Consider the following 26,022-nt stretch of genomic DNA (forward strand, 5'->3'; position numbering starts at 1 on the left):
AAAAAGGTAAGGAAAGCTGGAGTGCTAGTGGAAACCACTGAACTTCAAGCAGTTATTTATGATGGATTTTGGGGAGAAGATTCTTTGAATCATCTGCATGGTATTCTGGACAGAATCAGGACGTGGCAGAAAATTAACCTTTCACCCCTGCAATCAACATAAAGCTGAACAGGAAATAAAAGGGAGGAAGGACCTACGTAGTATCCAAAATGGGTTCTTCCTGGCTTCTGTACACCACGCAAAAATGCAGACCAAGGAAAATGAGAATTATCTGTTTAAAAGCTCTGAGATTAGCTTTCAACAATTAAGTGTGCAATGGTCCCAAACATCTAACAACAGGAACTCGTGGTTCTCTGCCAATACTTGCTGTGTCTGGGACTGGATGATTTATAGCTACACTCCATTTGATTCTCAGAGCTAAAGCTCCCAGAAATTCTTGCTACACACTCCTGTCTACGCAAGCCAGCTGCTGCCTAAGCACCTAAATCAAACTGCTTTGACGCCCTAACCTCTCCACTTCCTATCATCCTAACTTTACTCCTGCTTTCTTCATTCCATTGTCAATCATGCCTACCTGGACATGCCCAAGTCTAGACTGTTCTTCCCCGATGTCTGTTTTGCTTGCCCTAAAACACACACACACAGAGACACACAAACTTTTTTTGCCATGGTATGATTTACCAGTCATTCAGAAATTCCATTGCAGAGACAGCTAATCAGGTCTTTGATCACAAAGGCTTGGACCAGAAGTACAAAGATTTACTTGGAATTAGATCCTACTGCTTTCAGCGCGATTTATTTCCATGTGAGCATGGAAGATGCAAAATCTAAGCTTTACAAAAATCATCAAGGAAAAATAAGCAACTTTCCATTATCATCCTTTGTAACCTCATGGAGTAGCTGCTGCAGTGCCCTTTAGCTACAGCTTCCCTTAGAGGTGATTCAGAAGAACCAGCTGGTATAAAATCCTATGGCCCACCTCTTTGCAGAAGTAGGGTTGATAGGAACATATATAGTCTGCTGTACAATTTGCTGCACTAGCTATCTATCTGCTTCCTGATCCAGCTGACAAGTGTCTTTTCAACCACCTCGGACTTTAATTCCCATTTTAGGATAGGATTTTTCTTAACTTGGTTCTTTAACCCACCTGGCATGATAATATTGGAAAAGCCCAGCTTTCTTGTTATCGATACTCCATGTGTAAACATGGATGTGTAGTCCCTCCTGATTTGTTCAATGTCTCCATGTAGCAGCTGCAGAGACACAGCTAGACCTATAAAAGGAAAAGGAAACAGTCAAGAATCAGTCATTCCTCACTTTTCCAGAGAAGCACCAGGGGCCATCTGTCAAAAGAATCTAGACAAGCAGCACATAAACCCACAGGGCCAATAACAGGTACTGTATAGACCACCAATTCTTGGGGACCATAAAGTGTTCTAGAGATCGGAAATCCATTTTCCCATGCAAACTGACTTCAGAGATCATCAGGTTCCATAATAAAATGGGCACCATTCAGAAATAAGGGCTTCACAGTTAAGAATTATAGGCGGAGTTGGGACACTGCATGCAAAATCCAAAGAGACATTGGCTTGATTCATTTGTAGCAACAAAAGCACGGCTTGGCTGTTGGGTTCATCCACTCCCTCCCACTTGCATGTTCCAATTGCCTCTCTCCCTTCCTGTAGTCTGCAGTAGTGTCTGTGCAGGAGAAACTAGTTTGCACAAGCAGTAGTTCATCTCCAAATACCAGAATACGAAACCTAAATGCAGTAGTGGTATGGTGATTGTTGTGGCTGAGGAAATTGCGTGGCCTGAGAAAAGTCCCAGTGGTCAGATAGACTCCTGGAGGATTGCATTTGGCCTCCAGGTCTGAGGCTCCCCATGCGTATTATACAGTCTCAAATTTTCCAAAACATATTCAACGTGGCTACACCTTTTGATGTCTATTGGTCCAGAAAGATTATCCACAGCACCTTCTATTGTGATTTTCATGGGTATTTTGCCCGTGATAAAAGGGACCACAGATGACATGCTCTAACATTAGAGATGTGATCACTCAATTCTCAACTCATCCCATATATGTGTGTGTGTAAATGCACATGTGAAAACAACTATAATGGGGACTTTTTAAGCACTGGCCATATTATTTATTACCGTTTAACAAATAACTTTGCTTAAGACATTTATTAAACTGGGTGGTTTTTTTATTGTCTTCTTAGAGACAAAGACACATTTGATACAGACTACAATTACTTCAAAGAAGTAGTCTGTTAAAATAATAAGATATTCTGCACTGCCTGGTGCCGTGTAATCCTGTTATTCTTCCTAAACACTTTAAAGTTCAAGACCTTAAATCTAATTAGCATTTAAAGATTTCTTCAACCTCTTCTTTCATCTGCCTCAGACTTCCTTCAGAGAATTGTATTTCACCCAGGAAGCAGGAGAATATCAACCACAAAAGCAGCTTTTAACCCAGGACTTGAAGGAGCTGTCAAGGATGTTAGATTAAGGCCGTTTTCACTTGCTCAAATACCACTTTCAATGTACATTGCATAGGTGCATGTGGATTGCAGTCTTCACCCTCTCCTGCAAACACACAGTACTCTCTGTACATACATGCAGCTGAGTATGAGATGGATCTTTCCCAGTATTCAAATACTGCAAATAGGAAGAGAGTTTGATTCCTGCCACAACTCACCATGCTTCTGTTTATCATGTGATGTTGCAAACCCAGGGCATCAGTACTGTATCTCCAAAAAAGTAGGCAACTGAAGAAGAATGTTCAGCAAAGGTAAAGGTAAAGGGTCCCCTGACAGTTAAGTCCAATAGCAGACGACTCTGGGGTTGCAGCGCTCATCTCGCTTTACTGGCCGAGGAAGCCGGCATTTGTCCACGGACAGCTTCTCTGGGTCCTGTGACCAGCATGACTAAGCTGCTTCTGGCGAATCAGAGCAGCGCACGGAAACACCATTTACCTTCCCGCCGGAGTGGTACCTATTGATCTACTTGCACTTTGACGCGCTCTCGAACTGCTAGGTTGGCAGGAGCTGGGACCAAGCAACAAAACACAGGCTAGCTTGGTATGGAAACAGGCCCTCCAAGTGTCCCTATTTCCCAGATTTACAGAAGGCGTCCCGGTTTCTGATTTGATCCTTTAGAAGACAGCTGAAGGCAGCCCTGTATAGGGAAGTTTTAAAATGCTTAATGTTTTGTTATGTTTTTATATGTGTTAGAAGCCGCCCAGAGTGACTGGGGCAACCCAGTCAGATAGGTGGGGTATATATAAAATAATAATAATTATTATTATAATTATAATTATTTGGGGTGTCCCTATTTTCTTTGGAGAAATGTTGGAGTTTATGTGGAAATAGGCACTTACTTGTTCAGGTGTTGAGATCCCAATTCATTTACAACTTTAAACGGTAAGTACCAGCATCTTGATTTGGGTCCTGATAAAAATCATTGCAACCCTCTTTTCAGTTGGTGAAAAAGCTTTCCTGAATACTGCTGCAACCTGCTATTCCTCGGAGTACAAAGAATCAGAAGTGACCCATGTTTGCGAGCCTACTAAATGAAAGTGTGGGCCAGCTCATTTGCACATAAAGTGTTAATAAGCCCTGAGCAAATTCCAAGACCACTGGGACCAGACAGGCACTGTATTACCTTTTAAATATACTGAAGCCACGTGAGACCAGTACTCACTTTCATGCAAGGTTTGCTCTATTGCTGAGAAACCATTTTATATATACTGTATATATTGTACCAAGTACAAGGTATAGCACAGATATCTGAAACGGTGTCAAGTTTTACTAGGGTTACAACTGCCTTCCAGGCTTTCTACAAGCAAATTTTACGTGAAGTCTTTATGCTTCATAATAGAACTACATTTTTTGAAGTTGCACAATTCAGGTACCACTGAAACAGGATGAATGATAGCCTGAGATGCTAACAATAGAGTTTATTGGTACAAGGCAGCCACTGAATGTCCTATATAATAGAATTTTTTAATAAAACTGTAGCTGTCAATTACCTTAAGCCATTGCTGCAAGGGCGTTCAAAGTGAGCTTAGTCAATAGAACATTATCTTCTTGTTTAGATTGCTATAACAATATAACGAAACACCTTTCCAATCTAGCAGAATTTTAATAGCATTAAAATGTAAACAAAGTATAAGCTGGCGTAGGAAGATAATCATGGCTTGAGCATCCAGCTGCACACATAGCAGCTCGAACACTTGGCTGTGTTAGATTATTATAGCCAGTGCAAGTAATGAGAGGGGAAATACAATAGATTGCATTGCAGTCAGTGAAAATAATGAGGGTGGAAGTGTGGAAATTTTCTGACCGATAAATGAGCTGTGCGGATCGAGAAGAACCGGCGCAATTTGTGTGCAGCAAGACTCATGCTCATCATTATGATATGCAGAATGGGTGGGAAGACATTGCATCAATTTCAGACACCTCTGTGCATACAAATGTATTACCACCTTACAGGTGTAGCCAACGTGGTGCCTTCTAGTCATTGCTGGACTACAGTGTCTATTATCCATGAACATCGACCATGCTGGTCAGGGCTGATGGAGGCTGGAGGACAACAACGGATGAAGACCACCATGTTGTACACTCCAGCACCACTAAATGGGGCTCCTTTGGGCAAAGCAGAGCTATGCAACGTAAGGTTGCAGGGAGGGGGCAGATTTTACCTCCGTATCATAATAATTATTATTTCATAATATAATGTCACCATGGCGCTTTACAGAGTAACAAGTCAAGTCCTTGCCTTGAGGAGCTTACAATGTACAATTTGAAGGGGGAAATGCCTTAGCTTTACTATGTTCTACAGGAAATCATGGCATGAAGTTCACAATGGGCCAAAGAGCAAGGAACCAAAGATAAATTCACTTTTTCAAGCATAATTAGAAGAGTGACACACTTATGAAATGCAAAAAAAGTCAAGGAATGGAAGGTGTGGGAGGGGGGAAAAGATAACATGACATCTTGCTACTTTTACCTTCAAGTGTGAGTGATAGCCATTTATATATTTAGGAGGCAGTGAAGGGTTAAACCTGGGAACCCTTCTAGGCAATATTGTCAGTAAGCTACATGTCAGCAGTGGGCAAGGCCAGAGGCAAAAGTGGGAGGAGCAATGAAAGTAAATTTTACCTATCTATAAGCTAGTTTACACCCCCTCCCCTCTGTCTTCCATCCAGAAAAGCAAGAATTACACAAGTGCACACTCCAGCCCAGCAAAAAACAGGGCATGGTCTGGGGAGAGTTCTGAGGGCCGAGTTGAAAGGCCTGTGGAGGGCCACATCTGGTCCCCTGGTCATGAGGTTCCCCACCCCTGCTCAAGGATCAGAGGCTAAACTTGCTTATTAGAAGCACATGATGTGAGGAAGGGCCTAGAATCCACCATTTCCACCATCCAGCAGCAGCTGTGTCCTAAACGGCAGTCTAATTACTGTACTAAGTACTAGAGACTTCAATGGGTGTCTTAGGAAACGGAGCCAGTTCCATCATCATAGGTTTGCCCCTTCTTCTGCAAGGCCCAGCCCTGGTTTCTGCTCCTTAGTCACACTGGAGTTGGGAGCTGGCTTTTATATTATGGATGGCAGATTGTCCCCTCTCTTATAACTGTGAGGCTTCTGCTAAACGTGCGTAAGATGGGAAAGGAACCAGATAAGGCTGCCAGAATGACCCCATAAGACGTTTCCATCAGCTGCTTCTATGTCACAGAGAAGTTTGTCTTTCAGTTATCCTAAATCCCCCCCCCCCCAAGCAGTGCTTGTCAAACGTGAGAGGTCAAAGCCAACTCATGGAAACCATGCTGTGTCCTATCACCACCTGTTATGACTAACTACTTACTCCTCATCATGAGTAAGCTCACCTCAATAATTATATTGGCTCAGAAGTAATGGTTGTATTTAAAATCATCTTTTCGCGCCTGGCTTCTTGAGATTTGAGTCATGAAGATATATACACTGTAAGCAAAACTTTCTGGTCCAGAGAGGAGAAGGGAGCAGAAAACTCACAACAAGCTCGAAGCTTGTTCCCGTAATGCTAAGCTACAGGCTATCATTGTGTCTGAATGCTGTCAAAATAAACTGGGGGGCAAAGCGTTGCTCATCTTGAAGATCAGAGTGTGCTCTCCCTCTCATGCTGTGAGAAGCAAAATGTATTATTTCCAGTATCTTGATTTCAAGTCAATACTCGAGTGCCTTAGCTGACCATTAATTTCAAAACATGAACATTGCATGGGAATTCCATTTTCAAGTAACCCATGGCTTGTCCTTACGTGCAAATCTAGACAAACAGTTTCGGATCCTGGCTTGATATACCACTGTTTACATAATGGCATCTGAACTTAGTTGAAAACAGAAATGAAAGCTTCTTATCTCTTCCTCGTGGTTCCATAAAAAAAGGACAAAGAAGGGAGAGCGCATGAGTAACACTAAACCATAGTTAAGTGTTATGCTATGTTGAAATCAAGCCACTGACTGACGGTGCAAATAGCCAATGAAATTACACCTATTGTTTCATTTGCTTTGCTATCTCCTACCCCTTAAGAAATATAGTGTTGTTCAGAGAATCCCCATCTTTCTAAATTCTAAACAGGGCCCCATATTTCTAAATCTTTAAAAGAATAATCTAAAAAATTAATAATCATCCAGGAACTAGATATATGTGCACAGCTTTTATTTTGTTTTATTTCAATCAAAAATCTCAAAATACTTCTCTTCTACTGTCAAGTCATAATTAAAGCTAATTGAGCAATAATTACCAAGCAAAAAAATTCTCCAAAGTTCATTTGCCTTGGCTTTCCTTTTATTGAGAACAAAGTGAAATGCTTCCATGCTGTGTGTATTTATGTTGAATCACAAAGATCTCAGCATCATTCCTGCCTTGAATTTCTTTCTAACAGCAGCCTTCGGTGACAATTGATGTTTAAACACATCAAAATCTAATGTACATAATCTCCTTGCCTCAGAAGTGTAATGAAGGATTAAAATGGCAGATTAATATCCTGTCACAAGAGTGCAAAAGCAATTATACAAAAGCACTCTAACGTATGGGTGCCAGGGAGAGTGGGTATAAAACACAATTCTTCAAGTGCTGTTGATGTATTTCTGAACTAAGCAGAGGCATATTCGAGAACAAGCTGAATCAGAGACCTAGCAAAAGATAGCTTGGGATGATTACATAGAAAAGCATGATCGGTCACATGTCACTAAATCAGCGTTTCCTAACTTGGTGCCCACTACACGTTTTGGACTGCAGTTCCCATCAGGCCCAGGCAAATCATCCTTGAAAATAGGATGCTGGACTAGATCCAGTGGGGCTCTTCTTATCTTCTTATCAATGAGAACTGGAGTCCAAAACACTTGGAAGAGAGCCACATTCAAGAAGGTTGCAGTAAATAAGTTCCTTTCCTCCTTGACAAACGCCAGCTCCCTCACCCTATAAAGCGAGATGAGCGCTGCAACCTCAGAGTCATTCACGGCTGGACTTAACTGTCAGGGGTCCTTTACCTTTATGTATTTAATACCATACAGGTTCAGAGAAAGTCTGTTCAATGAAATGAAAGATCTCAGTGCACACACACAAAATTGAGAAAAGGGTGTTTATAAGATTTCGATATTGTCACTCTACAAGAAAAAACATCAATACGGAAATGGACTAATATGTCACCTACAGGACAATCTTATACACATCTGCTTAGAACTAAGACATGCTGTGTTGGGGCTTACACTGCCAGTAAATATATTTAGGACTCTGACATTAATGCTGTCTAAGGGCATCATTTGGAGGCAATTCAAACTTGATGAAAATATGCAGCTTCTGGAGCTAGGTGGAAGATTGCCTGGGAGCCTTGGTAGGTTGTGGTCCATCATGGAAGAAAGGCAGAATAAACAGCTCAGGATCACAATACCTCAAGGACCATGAACCAGCCTGGGCCCTGCAATCATCATCTGAGGCCCTTCTTCGGGTGCCTCCCTTGAAGGTGGCAATACAGGAATGGGCCTTTTCAGCAGTGGCTCCGTTTCTGGAATGTTCTCCCCAGGGAAGTTTGCCTGGCGCCTTACATATCTTAAGGCACCAGCCAAAAACATTTTTCTTCAACCAGGCGTTTGGCAGATTAACATTCTATGACCTTTTAAATGTGTCTGTGGGAGAGGGTTTATTGGTTTGTTTTGCTTTTGCTTTGTTATCTATTCTGCATTTTCATTTTCTATTTTTATATTGCGAGCTGCCCTGTGATATCTGAATAAAGGGTGGTATACAAATTTAACTAATTAATGATAACAATCACCATCATAATGGAATCAATAAATTAAAACTGGTTCAGAAATTCCTCTGGGCTGCATCATGCACTCAGACAAGTTTGCATGAGGGATATAAGTTGTAAATTAGTTGTTCGTGGATCTCTGATGCAGCATTTTCCAAAATGAATTGTGTGGGTTTTTTAAAAAAAAACTTCATACGCTTCAAATTTCTAGCAAAAAGCCCCAAATCGATCACTTGGGTATGGAATTACTTAAAGCTTGTAATTCACTAACATTACAGCTACTACATAAACCAGGATAAGACAACATTCTGCCTTAAATTAAGCATACTTTGTCTCATGGGAGAACACACACACATGCAGGGTTTCTTAGTGTAATAACTGCATCTCTAAATATATCTGTAAAAGTATCTAAACCTCATTCACTGAACTTGTGCTTACTCATGTGCAAGTCAGCAGCATGAAAAAATGCACATATCTTGCCCAAACATATGCAACAACAGCCTCTATGACTTTTGGATAATTAAGACTAAGAAGTACTCTTTTAGGCCAGGGCAATATAACACCCTAAGGTTTAAATGCAATGCACACACCATGACCCTACCACTTTTTAATTAAGACTGCAGCATGCTGACTTTCCCATTACATTAACTCTTTCAAATCTTCCATGTCACCAGGGTTTCGCTGCATCATGAATTTAAAACGGCAAATTCACCTTACATTAAAATGTGCTCTGCAGCAAATCACCGTTATCACAAAGCCCATCAAAATGCAATGCGCAGAGATAAGACCGCTAATGCTGTGAGGCACTGCTGAAAACACACATCAAAAATTGCATATGATTGATGGTGCTAGTTGAGTCTCTTTTCTTAAACTGTTTCTTTGTGATTAGTTGCATTTAAATTAGCACAACTACTTGTATACCTTATATATTCACTGGCAAAAATTGTGGGGGGGGGGGGCTATGAGAATGATGCGATTTCATGAGAGGAAGATTTTTCTCTGAAAAGCTCTGCCTTCAGTTTTTAAAATAAAAAGCAAATTTTCAGACCGCATGGTTGCAAAAACAAAATTGTTTGCTAATGTATGGGTAACGTCTACTGAAAGATGGTGACCAGCTTAAGATGGCAAGCCTATCCACATGGGGGGCGGGGCGGGAATCAATTAAACGTCATGCGTCTCAGGACCGGACCAAAAGGCTACCAAGAAAGCTTAGAAGTTAAGCAGGAATTGATACCAGGTTTTCTGCCGCGCCGAAAGCTAAAATACTACCTGCTACACCATACTGACTCTTCAAATTTTGCAGAAGAAAATCAGCTAGATGACTTACCAGCATTAGATCCTGTAAGGTTATAACGAGCGTTTAGCTTCTTGATGATGTTCTCATGGATCTGAAACCAGTCACTCTCCGTGTTACACCTGTAAAAGGAGTAGTGTTTTAAAATCCCAGTAGGAGACATGTTTTCCCTAGTTAACGAATTCAGAGAGTCTATCTCCCAAGGCAGGATTGTATCTCTCATCCAACGCTACCAACTGTGAAATGAAACAACTTCAATGTGTATCTGTTATGGGCTCTGAAGAGTGTTGGGGGCAGGGAGGCAGGGGATCAGGGGAGTGTGTCACAGCCCACAAGTCAAGAGCTAAGGCAGGGGAAGGAGGGAGGCACTCAGGATGTGGCAGGAGGAAAGGCTGTTCTGGCAACAGGCAGATCAGTAATCTCCCCACCTTCCCCTGCCCCGCTGTCTCCTAGAACCAGGAGAGGCTTAAGGCAGGAAGAGTAGAAGCAACCTCCATGCAGGAGGACTCTCAGGTTGCAGGTGGGCAACACATCAAGGGAAGGTATAGAAGCCAGCAGGGAGCAGGGTCTCACTGTTGCTGCAACTGACCCACAGAGCACAGGTCTGAGGGAAATGGCATACAACTCAGCAACCCTTCCCAGTAGGTCTTGCCCCTAAAAAGCAGTTAGAAGTCCCTGCCTTCTACCCTGTCTAAGGCTTCTCCTTAAAAAAAGGATGCATCCCAAGCAGTCTCAAAATGCATCTGTGCATCTCTGGCCTGCTCTTCTCATTACTCTGCACATTCTTGGAGACCAGGAGGCGAGGGAGAGTCCTTGGAGTCTGCAACGGCCTCCTCTGCTTCAGCCTCAGAGTCTGAACTGCTGCCTGTCACGGGCTCTCCCTGCTCACCAAACCCTGTTGCCCCATCAGAATCCAGCTCCGCCTCCTCCTCCCAATCTCCTCCCTCTGACCTCTCCTCAGGGCCCCACCACAATCCCCTGGCTCTGAGTCTTCTTCCTCTGGGATTTCCCTTGGGAGTTTCCCGGCTGGTGCCTCCCACCACTCCTCTTCGTCCAGCCAGTCCCTGACATCTGGGAGTTGCTGTAAGTGCTTCTTTTTGGTCAGTAAAGACTTAACTATCAGATATGTTTCTTCCTTAGCTGGGGTGGGCCAGGACAGTATCTGGAGCTTTCTGAGAATTGCTTGAAATAAGTGCTATATACACAGTAACGCATCTAGGGATAGCTCCAGGTTTGACACCATCACCCCAGCCAAGTACCATCCGATGGGTTCTTTCCAACATTAGCAGCTCCCCAACATCAGTCAGTGCACACCCCAATAGGCTTACCAGCAGTGGCATGAAATAGCATGACCTGTGGTGACTAGGTGCCCATCATTTTAATGAGCAACAGTGCCCACTGGACCACTATGGAGAATTACATATGGCAGCCTGCTCACATTCTAATGCACAGATAATGGCACCTTAGGAATACCTGCTGAGCAGTTAGAGACCATGTGTTCTAAACTGTGAGCCTCTTACTCAAATCGTCTAGGGGGTAAACCACCCAAGCTGGCTTTCGCCCTAGATGACTTACAGATAATTGAGACTGGCCACTGTGTATAGAGTGTTCGGAACTAAAGGTCAAAGAAAATTATACCACAATGCAATTTATTTGAAGTGGCCATACTCAAAATGGGAAGCCACTAGAGACGGAGCCATGAGTACCAATTCCACGCAAGAAACATTTTCAATAGCAGCAGCAGAAACAAAATGCTCAAATCCCATAATTCAGCAATTACTTTAAGATGTATTTGTTATTTAAAGGAAGCCAGAATCCTTTTTTTATGTGTTGTCCTGCATTTTTGAAACACACACATAAACAGTCCCATTCTCAAAGGAGAACAAAATTGGCAAGTCAACCTGCCTACTGCTGAGGAATCCAGCAGAGAACACTTTCGGCTGAACTGTCAGAAAATTAAAGTAAAATAAAAGCTATTCTGCCATTGCTCCATCACACGAAATTGTTCTCACAACCATTGCTTCCAGCAGCTATAATATGGGGGGAAAGAGTCCAGTGAAGGATTGACCTTGAGACACTGAGGCGATTCATAATCCGAGAACTAACCCTGAAAGTAGCAGAAGTCCCCAGTGAGTACAGCTGATAACATCGCAGTCTGTGCCCTCATATTATTTCCCAAAATATTATTTCACACTTTCAAGTCCAAAGTCAGAGGAGAGTGAAACATACTTTTTCACTGCTTCCAAGAAACTAAATAATACCACTGGGTCAAAAATACAGCTTACACTTTACTTACTAAACAGCTCCAACGGGATTGGAGGGATCATTCTGCAATATTATAGCAGTGGACAAAGATGTATTGTAACTTTCGAATAAATGTTTTAATAATATATATATTAAAAAATCTAAGACACAAAGACATGGAGGCATATTGGAAGGACCCATTGGTAGATCTTGCTCAGTGCTGCTTGCTGAAGTGGCCATGGGCTTTCCAGAGTTTCCAAGGGGCATTTCTGGCTGTTGCTGGACAAGCAGAGATGAAATCTTGGATCTCCTGCATGCAGCCTGTGTGCCCTGCTGCTGAGCTACTTGCTTTCTTAAAATGTCTGGCTTCTTGCAGCCACTAGCCTTGACAGACTGTGTGTGAATCTAACAACAGTACTGTGTCGTTAGGCACCACGGCGTCAAAATATAATGTTGCTTTATGGTTGAAACAGCTAGTCCAAAATTGCTGGGAAATAATCTGTTGGTCAGTGAAGAAGAAGCAAGATAAGAGCAGATACTGGGCAGCTCAGAAAGTTGTGTGAAATGTGAAGCTGTTAGCAAGTGCCATGCAAACATCTGATAGGTGTTTCTGTGGAGCCTTGTTCCATGGTTAAGCGCTAGCAACAACCTGCCAGGAGAATGGCTAACCAAGGACTGGAGTCTGGTAGAGGTCAACAACCCACATAGTATGGTTCTGGTCTGCTTTCTTACTCTCTTGATGTGTGTCTTGTTAGACCTGATCAAACTCTCATGGCTACTCAGTATCCTGCTAATTTGCTCGAAAATATTATCATATAGTAGCAACTAAACTACCAGGAATACAGGTGGCAAAAGATTGGGAGAGCCCTTCAAGTGATGTGTAGGAACATATGCTCAGTCAAGGATATTCTATTTTGATGTTTTGACTTATAAATGGTTAGCAGAAGCAGTATGAAGAATAGCTCCAAGCTTTTTAGGGGGTTGGGCTTGGATGGCTCTTCCAATTCTACAATTCTATAAATCAAAAAGTCTGCTGCTGCAAAAAAGATTATTGTGTCATCTTTTAAATCCACACCTTTCTCAGAGAGCAAGTTTTCATAAGGCAACATCCTCCTTTGAATGATGTTATTGTTCTTTAAATTTTCACAGAAGTCTTTATTGTATTAACTCCAATAGACTGTGTGCTAGATTTTTTGATCAGGTCAGAGAATGGAGTTGAGGCTGAAAATAGCCATTAATAACTGATTGATATTAAGACTCAGATAATGTATCATACCTAGAGTTATACGATAACTGTGCGCAATAGGCTATAATGGCTTAATCTGAGTGTACAATGAAATGTGGATCTGCACATATAACTTGGAAGTCAAACTCTTTTTGGAGGGAAAACATCAGATTAAATTTCTATGACAAAATTTGACCTCACAATTTCTTCCCATGGACTATTTTAATGTACTTCAGATTTACATTTCCTTACATGTATACTTTCAGAATAAGATCATCTTTTGTGTCTCCTGCCAACAGATCCGCTATGCTGAGGACTGCACAACCAAAAGGTCGTCGGTACTGTACATTGCAAGCATTTTTCTTTTCACCAGCTCCCATTCGGCCTGTCAAACAAAACATAAAACAAGACGCATGAGCCACAAAATAGCATCTTTCCAGACGTGCACAGTAGAAGGAAGAGGATATATCTGCCAACATCAGCATTTAATTTAATAAAGTTATTGGATTACAGCTGGGCAAACCTTCCCACTCCCCAATACCAACTGCATTGAAAGGGTGGTAAATATTCAAACTGCTGTCATTAAACCATAGGTTGGCAGAGCACTCTAAGTTCCATTTGTCTTATTCAAGAAGCACTCACAATGCAGTCCCCAAAGAATTGTCTAATAATGGCATCCAAGTAAAGGAATCCATGCCAGAGGTTCAAAACCTGGATGCCCAGTCTGGCTCAGATATCTCACCTATCTCCTAGAAGAACACATCTGAGGATGCAGATATAATGGTGTCAACACACCTTCCTTTGGACTCCTTACAACTCCAGTTGAGCAGAGTTTGTCCAGACACACTTCAGGCCTGATCAGGATCATCTGACAGTTTAACTAAATGTTATGCTTAATGCATAGCTCAAAACAGCTATGTCTTTGGCTTTTGTTAAAATAGCTCCCGCTGCAGGGGTGGGGGCAATTTTTATTTGGATCACAGTGTGTGGAGAAGCAAAATATATCCCTTTCTGTGCTACATAGGGCAAGGAATAGTTTGACTCAGTCTAGGAGCAAAGTTTCTGGCAGACATGGAGCTATCCATGGTGCTGCACAGTTTATCACAGAGAGTACTACACTGTTCCACTTCCTACTTCAACCTGGCTAGCCAGAATCTGAATTTATTACCTATTGTTGCATGTTCTCTCTGTCAGCCTAGCTGACTTTCTGAAGCCTACCTGGTACCCACAAGTTTCTGCCCCAGCTGGAACATGAGAATGTGGAAGACAATGATGATAATGGATAAAAAGAAGAAAGATTACCAGGACTACAAATGAAGATTTAAGCAAAAACTATTTAATTGTTAAAGAGCATATGGAGACAAATACTGACTTTCAACCATGTGTTCACAAAAGTTGCACTTCAATCTGGATTACTACTGTTTTGACAAATTTTCAACAGTTTGTGTGATTGCTCTCTTTCCCGCTCTCTCATAAATCCACATGAGCTATATGTTTAATTTATGTGGTGACAAAAGGCACATTATTCCCAACAATCTACACTGTTGCTTGCTTCTTCTGCTTGTCACTTCTTCTTTGTGTTAAAATAAGCTGTGCTGCCTGCCCTTAAAAACCTGCACTGGGGCTTGACTGTGGTGAAATGAAAAACACACAGCAGTCTATTCTAGGCTTTGCACGATCAGAAGCCATCAGTGGCTGAGCAGATGCAGCTTAAACAGAAAATGCAGTGAGGAGAATACTAAGTCTTTGGTTTAACATTCATAGGCAGCATTTCTAAAATCTTAAATATGTGTGTTTGTTTAGATTTATATGCTGCTTTTGATCAAATCATTCTCAAGTTGGCTAATAACAGATCGCATAAACAACCAAACAGCCCTTAGCTCCTTGGCTGATGGATGATATTTGCCCTAGGTTATTTTGGATTCGAACAGGTTATTTTGTCTACAAGTTTACTTCCTGAAGCCCTCTCCTAGCAGAGAATCCATGATAATCTTTTTTTTTGGGGGGGGGGGAATAGTAAGTGGTTCAATCATTGGCTTATAATGGTTCAATAGACTAAATATTTGATTCCTGTTGTTTGATGCATGTTGGAGCCCAATCACACCCCAACCTGAAGCATTCAAAATATCAGGATCCAGATGAGTTTCCACAGCAAGCTACCTATGGAACAGTAGTGGCACAAATAACAGCAGCTAGAAACACATTAGTGAGTTGGGGTTCCTGCTAGAGTATTTGCACCTGTCGTATTGCATGACACTTGCAAGGTTCAAGAACGGAACTCTAATACTGTATTGTTCACCAAAGTCAGTCAATTTTTGACATATGCATTGCCCCAGATATAGTATGCTCAACAGCAGAATAGATAAAGATGCATTCAGCATTTCAAAATGGAAGGCATAAAATGCCAAATTGGCTAGAGGTGAGGAGGAGGAGGAGGAGGAGGAGGAGGAGGCAGCCAGTGTGGATGATAGGTGAAGATTACTGGAGTTAACTCAATGAAATCCATATGACAGCTTCTTTAAATAAGGAGATTAACCACTCTTCTCTCCTACACTACCTTAACACTGTATTTGGATTAAATCAGATTTGTCTAGAATAATGTTAACCATATGATAAACTGTTCTAAGAAGGAAATAAATGTTTTTATTCATGCACGCACCCACATATGCAAGATAGACTGGTGTTACCAGAAAAAAGGCAATTTCAGGAACCAAGGAAGGCACAATAAGGGTAACAATAGCTGGCATAGGAGGAATTGGGAGATCCAGACTCCCCATGCCTGTTAATAAGCCTGATTCCATTATTCTCCTCCTCCTCCTCCTCCTCCTCCTCCTCTCTCTCTCCCCCTCTCTCTCTCTCAGAAGTTCACCAGTGTCAGCTGGTGGCAGCTATTTAAAAATCATCACATACTATGACCCAGTGCTTTTAAAATAAAAGTTTTTCTGTCGCGAGCAGAAAGGGAGCGTGGAAAAACTCCGGAGGAGTTTTCCGAATAATGCAGTGATCAGGGGGGGTCGCAAAGGCACTGCGCCCTCCCAGAAAGCTCAAGGGGGGAATCCCTTGAGGGAAAGAGCCCCAGCCGTGTGGACGCGGATCGCCGTTTTTCGGGGGGGGGTTTGTTTGTTTAAGAGCCCGGAGTGACGAGACCGCTAGCACCAAAGGGGAAACAACGATCCTGCATTACGATGCCTCAGGCTCCCCCTGAAGAAGGCGACGAACCTCCAAAACCATAAGTGCGGAACCCTTAGTGTGAGTAGCTGCTTTTTACTTCAAAAATTTTGAAAATACACTAAGAGAACGTCAGATGTTAGAAGATTTAACTTTGGGAGTTTATCTCGATTAGAGGCTTAAAATGGCGCTGGCTACAAAGTAGCAAGGAGGTGGCAGGAAGTCTTTTTTCCGCTTGACTGTGTGAGCTATAAAGCTATAAAGCAACTATCTCGTGAGCTATAAAGCTATAAAGCAATTATCTTGGACCTACTGAGTTACAAAGCAAATATTTTGGACTTCTAGAGTAACGAACATAAAAAAAACCTGAAATATCTCACAGCCACGGACTGTCAGCTCCTATTTAGAGGAGCTGCCAAGATTTAAAAAACAGTCTGACATCGAGCCTCTTCAAGACGGGACCTTTGCGGGTTTAAATAGAGAAAAAGAACTGCTTATATGAACTGCCTGTAAAAGTATTTGGGAGAAGGACCTGAAAGAGCTGGTCGGAGACACTGGTTGGAAACACGGTTTAAACATAAAAAGAATTAGCAACGAAAGGACCTTTTAACCTGTGAAGAACTGCGGGCACGGGAGAGAGGTCTCCTTAAGACCACTACGCTTAGGACAAAACTTCACGAATTTAAAGTACAACTCTCCAGCTCGTAAAACCTTCACCTTCACTATGTATATAATTTAGTGTTTTTCCTCCCTCTGGTTCCCCCCCTTTTATTTCCCCCTCTCCCTTTCCCCCCTATTTACCTCCTCCCCTCCCCGTTTTTTCTTTAATACTTTAATACTTGCCCTTCTTGCCCTTCTTCCCTTTCTTCCCTCTTTATTGTAACAATTTAACTTAACTAACCTAACTAAAAATTTATTCAATCCATTCTTACCCTCATTTATATACCTTTAGTTATGGAAGGACTTTAAACTACCTGAACAACATCTGATCCAGGATGCTTCTTTATTTGCTGGTTATAACCTTTTACGTTGAATGATAAGGTGATTAACTACAGTCTGCTGTTGGCCACAACCGGTGCAGAGTGGCTTCGGGGACATAATTATATCTCTATAGAAACTGCAGAAAGAGACCTACTGGAACGTGGAATTAGAGTCACCAGAGTGCAAAGACTCAGCACAACTCCTGAAAACTGGATTAAGCCAACAAGTGGCTGAAAATTACAGGAATATAGAAAGACTATACAACCCCTCCTGGATTAAAAAAGAAAGACTCTATATTTGATTTTTGTCTACTCCCTCTTATCTTGTTTAACTTTGTCCTGTCTCTAATAACAACTATACTAATATACTAACTCAATTTGAGTATTCAACAATCCAAAGGTTTTAGAAATGTAAATGGGATTTAACAATTTTGAGTGAATAATTGGAAATAGGCGAACTGAATTAAGATAACGAAAGCTATTATCTAAAACGGGGAAAAATGAAAGAGGATAAAAAGACAGGAAGATAGGAGAACAATTTACATGGCCTAGAGTGTCTCTGGGGTGGAGAATATATATACATATAAGGGGGGAAAATAAAAAGAAAAAATAAAATAAGGATAAGTAAGATTGTGAGCCCCTTTGGGGAGAGAGAGACAACTTACAAGATGTCGTGGAAAGATGGTAAAAAAGTCGGAGGGACTCCAGGAGATAGAAAGGCATCCCGGCAAGAAGAGATTAAAGATCTAGACATTCTATGGCTAAAAATCAAAGAGGAATTCAAGCAAAGAGAAATGCATATGGAAAGTAAGTTAGGAGAATTGCAGGAACAAATAGATAGTAAAATAGAAAGTGCTGTAGGCGAACTCACAAAAAAGATACAAAATCTGACAGTCAAATCAAAAATACTTGAAGAATCAAACAAAAGAACGCAGAAAGATTTGAGGGATCAAAAGAAAGAAACAGAAAAGCTAAAGGATGAAGTAAAAAACTTAAATAAAACACAAGATCAACTATGGGACAATTTAGCCATGGCAGAGATGCATCAAAAACATCTTAATTTAAAATTTAGAGGGATTGCCGAAGAAGCAAATGAAAACATAAGGGAAAGAATAGTTAAGGAACTAGCAAAATGGCTGCAGATGAAAGAGGAACAAGTAGCATACACCATAGAGAACGCATTTAGAATAAGAGGGAAACCACAACAGATCAAATAAAAAAAAACCCCGGGAGACTGCTTAGTAATTTTTAACACCATAGAAATGAAAAACACAATAGTAAGAACGAGCTTCAAAAAAAAGCTGATGATTGGAGATCGTCCAATCATCATTTTTAAAGAAATTCCAGTCAGGATTCTACGTAAAAGGGAAGGATATACACAGTTGACAAGTGTGCTGAAGAGAAGCACAATTCAGTATAAATGGGAATTCCCAGAAGGGGTTTCCTTCTATTACAAGAACAAAAAATTCAAGTTGACAGATACACATGAAGCAGAAAAGTTCCTGAGAAGGTACGAAAAAGATCTGGGTAGAGAGGAAGCAAGACAGCGAGGAGGTGATCTGGATGCGGGGGGGAGGGAGGCGGGGGGAGTGGAGTTGGGGGCGGGGGGGAACGGAGGAGACGGAAGACACAAAATCGGAGGAAGAAGAGGAAGGAGAAGACAGAGAATCTAACAGAAAGAATAACACCAGATTCTAAACCAGAAACAAGGATAAAGCGCACGCAATAATAACCCAAAATGTCTCTCAAGTTTCTTTCGTGGAATGTGAATGGTTTTAATGATAAGCCCAAGAGAAATAAATTTGAAAAGATTATAAAGAAAAAAAAAATTGATGTCATTTGTTGCCAAGAAATTCATGTTGCCAAAAAACATAAGCAATTCTAATAAATAAGAAGTTGGGAATAGAATTCATCAATTCAAACTCAAAGAAAAAAAGAGGGGTAGTAATCTATGCGAATGAGAAACTAGAACCCAAACAAATTTGCAAGGATGAGGATGGAAGAGTTTTAGGAATTCAAATTAACTACCAGGGAGAGAAAATAAATGTGGTAACAGTCTATGCCCCAAACTCAAATAGAATGGAGTTCTTTAAAAAACTGGAACAATCTTTATTAGAGCTAGACAACAATAAACTGGTCTTACTCAGAGATTTAAATGCGGTTCCGACGTCAGAACTAGATAGAAGTACAAGAAAAAAAGAACATAAATCAAGGGAAACTACCGAAATCGTTTAATGATCTGGGAGAAAATCTGGACCTAATAGATATATGGAGATACAAAAACCCTACAATGAAACAATTCACCCATTTCTCTGAACCACATCAGAGCTGGAGCAGGCTGGATCAGATATGGATCTCAAGAGAATTAATAATAAGAACGGAGAAATGCGAAATTCTACCCAGAACCTTATCGGATCATAGCCCAATAACATTACAATTAAGGTGGAAGATCCAAGGGTTGTACAGATGGAGAATGAATGACTACCTACTTGAAAAAGAAGAAGTGATCGAAAAAGCTAAAACTACCATAAAAGACTATTTTGACTTAAACATCAACAAAGGGACAGGTATAGACACAGTATGGGATGCTAGCAAGGCTGTGTTAAGAGGCTTCCTGATACAACAAAATACCCAAAGAAAAAAGGCTAAAGGAAAAAAAAAGAAGAATTAATCCATCAATTGAAAGAATGTGAAAAAAATATGATAAAAAATCCAAACGACGATGGCCATAAGCAACAATATAAAATGCTCCAAACAGAATACTCGATATTAATAAGCCAAGAGGTGGAATGGGGAATAAAGTTAATGAAACAAAGGTCCTTCGAATCGGCAAATAAAATTGGAAAGTTTCTGGCGTGGCAACTGAGAAAAAGAAGAAAACTTAGTACCATCAATAAAATAAAAGTTGAAGAACAAGTCCTGGAAGACCCCAATGAAATAAAAAAGAACTTCCTTAAATTCTATGAGAACCTATACAAAAGAGAAGAAGAAGATTTAACGGGCATCGCAAAATATCTAGAAGAAAATAGTCCCAAAAATATATCAGAAGAGGAAAGAACCGCCTTAAATAAACCCATAAAAATAGAAGAGATCCGAGAGGCAATCAAGAGGATGAAACTGGGGAAAGCCCCAGGCCCAGATGGGTTATCTGCCAAGTATTACAAGGTCCTAGAGGAATACACAACACCAGTACTATGTGACGTAATCAACGAGATACTAAGAGGAGGAAAAATGCCAGCATCCTGGAAAGAAGCCTATATCACGTTGATCCCGAAACCAGATTCAGACAAACTTAACATCAAGAATTACAGACCGATTTCATTATTGAATAACGACTACAAGATCTTCGCAGATATAATGGCACACAGACTTAAAAAGTGTTTAACTAATCTCATTCATATTGACCAGGCCGGTTTCCTTCCCAACAGACAAATAAAAGATAACATTAGACATACAATAGACATTATTGAATATTTAGAATGTCATAATGAAATTCCCGCTGCTTTAATGTTCGTCAATGCCGAGAAGGCTTTCGACAATGTCTCCTGGGGTTTTCTGATAAAGTGCCTGGAAAGATCAGGGATAGACGGCACATTCCTGGAAGGAGTTAGAGCAATCTACACACAACAAAGAGCTAGATTAATTATTAACAATACCTTGACAGAACAGTTTGAAATAGCAAAAGGCACTCGACAGGGGTGCCCTCTGTCATCGCTGTTGTTTATCATGGTTTTAGAGATAATCACAAACAAGATAAGAAAAACCCCAGAGATCCGTGGCATAAAAATAGGAGCGAAAGAATATAAACTGAAAACATATGCAGACGATCTTATGCTGTCATTGGAAGAACCAAAAGAGAGTGTCGCCAAAGTGTTAAAGCTACTAGAGGAATTTGGAAAATTATCCGGATTTAAATTGAACAGAGCAAAAACCAAAATAATGACCAAAAATATGGAAGAAGAAACCAAAAACGATCTTGAAAGTCAAACTGGAATTAAAATAACTAAAAAAGTAAAATACCTTGGAATCTGGTTAACTATGAAAAATATAAATCTGATTGAAAATAACTACAAGAAAACATGGAAAGAAATAATGAAGGACCTGGATACATGGAATAGAATACATCTCTCGTGGTTGGGGAGAATGGTGGCGATTAAAATGAGCTTAGTACCTAAATTACTCTTCCTATTCCAGAATATACCGATAATTAGAGGAACCTCAATATTCAAAGAATGGCAGAGATTACTTTCTAAATTCATTTGGCAGGGAAAGAGACCAAGAATTAGATTTAAATTGCTCACAGATCAAAGAGATAGGGGTGGTCTTGCAGTTCCAAATTTGAGGTTATATTACGAAGCTGCATGTCTTTGTTGGGTAAAAGACTGGATTGTCATCAAAAACAAAAATTTGTTAGACCTAGAGGGGTTTAATCTAGGTTGGCATGCCTATCTATGGCGAGACAAAGGAAGGGTTCATAAAGGTTTTTCTAATCACATTTTCAGAGGGCCACTGCTGGAAGTGTGGGAAAGGAATAAAAAACTGTTGGAGCAGAAAACGCCCTGGTGGTTATCACCAATAGACATTTTAACAATTAAAAAAATTAAACATTGAGGGGGAAAGATGGACATATGAAGATTTACTAACCAAAACAGAATCCGGGTGGAAGATTAGACCTTACGAAGAAATAAAAAACAAGCTGACTGGCTGGATTCAATACCATCAAATAAATTCAATGTGGAGGGAAGATAATAAGATCGGAATAAATGACAAGAAATCTAGATTTCAGATTGAAATAATAGAAAGTAAAACAAAATTATTATCAAAAATGTACAACCAGTTGCTTGAGTGGGACACCAAGGACGAGGAAGTAAAGGATGTGATGGTGAAGTGGGCGGTAGATCTAGGGTACAACATAGAATTTGACAAATGGAAGGCATTGTGGTGTAAAGATATGAATTTCTCAGCATGCACGACACTAAAGGAAAACATGTATAAGATGATGTACAGATGGCACATAACGCCGGTAAAACTACATAAAATGTATAGAACGGGTGATAAACTGTGTTGGAAATGTAGGAGCAAGGAGGGCGAATTCATCCATATGTGGTGGACGTGTGAGATTCTCAAAATATTTTGGGAATCCATCTATAATGAATTAAAAAAAATTATTAAATATACGTTTGTTAAAAAACCCGAAGCCTTCCTGCTGGGGATAATTGGTAAGGATATCAAAGAAGAAGATAGAACCTTTTTTCAATATGCAACGGTGGCCGCCAGAACCCTCATAGCACAGTACTGGAAAACACCAAAAAATCCCAACACTAAAGGAGTGGCAACTTAAATTATCCGATTATTTGGAGTTGGCTAAATTGACACAGAAAATAAGAAATCAAAGAAGTGCAAAATTTAACAATGAATGGGATAAATTTAGGATATATATGGAAATAGAGACAAGGGGAAAATCAAAATGTTGATCAGAAACACATATGTACTTACAGAAATCACAGTAGGCATGAGATAATGCTTACTACGTAAAAAGTTTTATTAAGGAATAGACACAGCAGATAGATAAACAAGGTAATATTTTCCGAAATCGAGATAAAGGGAAGTCGATCAATGTCATTAAAGTTGTATGTATTTCATGTTTTTCTTTTTTTCTCTTTTTCTTTTTCTTTTTCTTTTTTCTTCTCTTTTTCTGTTTTTTCTTTTTCATTTTGTCTTTTGTACGTTTGTGAAATATATTTATGTCAAAATTTAATAATAATAATAATAATAATAATAATAATAATAATAATAATAATAATATTTCTTAACCTGAAACTGTTCTTAACCTGAGGTACCACTTTAGCTAATGGGGTCTCCTGCTGCCACTGCACCGCCGCCACATGATTTCTGTTCTCATCCTGAGGTAAAGTTCTTAACCCGAGGTACAACTTCCAGGTTAGCGGAGTTTGCAACCCGAAGTGTTTGTAACCTGAGGTACCACTGTACAAATGTGCACATTTCCCACACATTACAGTTGGCACATGGTGTAATGTGCCTTTTTCCCTAAGGAAAATTATCTGTGAAGCGTAGGAAAATTATTTTGTGTGGGCAGAAGACCAAATAAGGCTGGCTGCTTGGTGGCCATTTCCCAAGAATTTTATGAGATCCATTGTTAATTTCGATCAGTGTGTCTTTCCCCTCCTCCTACTTCCAAAACCTAGTCTAGATAATTTATCTTGTAGATCCATCACTTCAGATGGCAAACAGGATATTTTTTTTCTTTAGTGTTCTCATGAAAAAATATCCCTTCACACAGAAAAAATGGCATGTCAGAAAGAAGCGTAAATTAGAACCTTCCTCCCAGATATGTAGCTTTTTTCCTGATGGTTTTTTGTTTGTTACATTTATTGTGCTTTTTTTTTTTGCTTTTAAAGAGCTTTTAAAACCAAAAGCCACTGTAGAAATATCTAAAATAAATATATCAATTTCTCTCTCTACTCTCAATTTTACCACAAAATGCTTATCTAGTTCATACCTAAAGTAGCTTGGAGATTGTTTCTGGGCTAGCTCACAACATAATGCTAACACTGTTTTTTCCAGCCCCAACAAACTGTGGTAAATCTTAACTAGGGTTAGTAGAAACAAACCAACTTCAAATTGTAGTTCATTGTGTTTCAACTAACCATAGTTAGTTGAAATTAGTTGAAACTTAAGCATAGGCTAAGGCTTGTACGCAGTGCTTTTTTTCTAAAAAAAATAATGTTTAGGGGTACTCTCATTTTCCTACTCATATTGAACTATTGCCCCTCAATGAGGCCGAACTTAGATTCACAAAATGTTTAGGGTTACGTGTACTCCTGCATCCCCCCAGAAAAAAAAGCACTGCTTGTAAGACATATTAAACTAAGGGTGATCTATAAAACGAAAGTGGAAGCTTCTTATTTCTTCACTGTGGTCTCACTGGAGGAGGAGCGGGGAGGAAGGGAGAAGTCATATGCAAAGCTCATTGCAGCTCATTCTTGAAATGCTAAAGAACTATGGCCCTAAACCACAGTTGAGCACTATTACATGAGAAGAACCCTTTCTGAAAATATTATTAATATTTCAATGTAAGGCATCCCGAGTGCTAAGTGGTGGCCCTGCAGCCCTGACAATAAGGATAACCATCATCACACAGTGAAAACACGCGGCCTGAAATTATCACATTATCTAACATCTTCTTACGTAAAGGTTTTGGGGAAACAAGTGTACATACCAATCCGTATAATGTGCACAGTGATGTAGATGTCTTTCCTGAGCTCACTGCTTCCCAAGTCCTGTAGAGAATCAGAACAGTCTACAATTATTTATTTTTGTTGTGTTATTACTGTATACTTTTTCTACGTTTACTTGTGTCTAGGAAATAAAGAAACAAGGAGGTGATAGATTCAATGTATTTGATTGACTCACAGAAATGTTTGACCAGAAATAAGTCCCATTTTGTCACTGGAACTAGTGTGTGTTTAAGATTGAAACCTAAAAGCATCAATGGCATATACCATACTTATATCAGAACATTGCTGAACTGTGGCTAGTACCATGCAGGATTTTGAAACTAGTGTGTGTCCCATCCATCACATATGCATCACATAGAATTGTAGAGTTGGTAGTGACCCCGAGGGTTATCTTGTCCAACCCACAGCAATGCAGAAATTTCAACTAGATCACACATAGCAGATGGCAGTCCAACCTCTGTTTGGAAATGGAAAGAGAGTGCACCACCTCTCGTGGGAACAGCTCTTGCTATCAGAAAGTTCCTCCTGATGTTTAGCCAGAATCTTCTTTCTTGCAACTTAAATCCATTGGTTTGGGTCCTAGTCTCCTGAGCAGGAGAAAATAAGCTTGCTCCATTCTCCATGTCACAGCCCTTTAGGTATTTGAAGATGGCTACTGTATCTCCTCTCTGTCTCCTCTTTTCCAGGCTAAACATACCCAGCTCCCTCAACCATTCCTCATAAGGTTTGGCTTTCAGACCCTTGATCACCTTGGTTGTCCTCCTCTGCACACATTCCAACTTGTCAATATCCTTCCTAAATTGTGGCACTCAGAACCTGACACAGTATTTCAAGATGGCAACTGTATCGTGAAATATCGAAAGGGCTGTAACATGTGAAGTTCTACTGCCTTGAAGACAAGGAATACCATTGGTGATCGGGTAAGCGGAAGTCAATAAAGGACTGCCCAAGAAATCTGGAATGAGTATATTCATCTTGCAATCAATATAACCCATTTCCCGTAACCCGCTCTGTTAAACTGGACTGGCTCTCAAGTTCTGCAGAAATCAAATGAGGTTTACTTCTTAAAATGTGGTTTTAAGTCTGCTTCCCAGAAAGAAGCCCCATTGAACTTGTGTAGCCTTAGGTTGCAAGAGATTTCTTTGATTTGGCAAGTAAGATACAGAAAAGAAACACACATTCAAGTTATCAAGGTGGCTGTCATACCTATTTGGCACAGTTGCTGGTACCCAGTGGAAGGATGCTGGACAAAATGAATGATAAGTCTGCACAGTTATGCCCACTCTTTTGTGCTTTGTAGTATGCTTTCTATTTCTACAACTGGGCTACCAGCAAGGAGGCAACCCCATTAACGAAGTCTTGATTTATTTATTTTTGCAATTACCAAATGCAGACAAAAATAAACACCCACTCACCACAAAAAGAGAACAATGTCTTTCTGGCTTCTCTGGACATTTTGGCAAACCATTCCGATTCAATTTTAAGAAAAATCTCTCGCTGTAAAAGAAAAGAAGCAATGAAATATAATGGGCAATATTTAAAAACAATTTAGACATCTTGGGGAAG

The 26,022-nt window shown here is 40.2% G+C and overlaps 1 protein-coding gene across 5 annotated transcripts in view; it reads right to left on the reverse strand.

Annotated features, from left to right (window-relative positions):
* The window catches only part of DOCK4 (dedicator of cytokinesis 4), a 270,878-nt gene that overhangs the window by 101,442 nt on the left and 143,414 nt on the right, over positions 1 to 26,022 (reverse strand). For all 5 annotated transcript variants that reach the window (XM_081877774.1, XM_081877772.1, XM_081877773.1 and 2 more), the window contains exons 9-13: positions 25,872 to 25,953; positions 24,438 to 24,498; positions 13,302 to 13,434; positions 9,614 to 9,702; positions 1,148 to 1,273 (exon numbers count right to left, since the gene is read on the reverse strand). In XM_081877774.1, coding sequence (XP_081733900.1) covers positions 1,148 to 1,273; positions 9,614 to 9,702; positions 13,302 to 13,434; positions 24,438 to 24,498; positions 25,872 to 25,953 — 491 coding nt within the window. The remainder of the gene's footprint in view (positions 1 to 1,147; positions 1,274 to 9,613; positions 9,703 to 13,301; positions 13,435 to 24,437; positions 24,499 to 25,871; positions 25,954 to 26,022) is intronic.

Source organism: Podarcis erhardii, assembly GCF_964252035.2.
Source record: "Podarcis erhardii genome assembly, chromosome: 10".
Taxonomy (NCBI): Eukaryota; Metazoa; Chordata; class Lepidosauria; order Squamata; family Lacertidae; genus Podarcis; species Podarcis erhardii.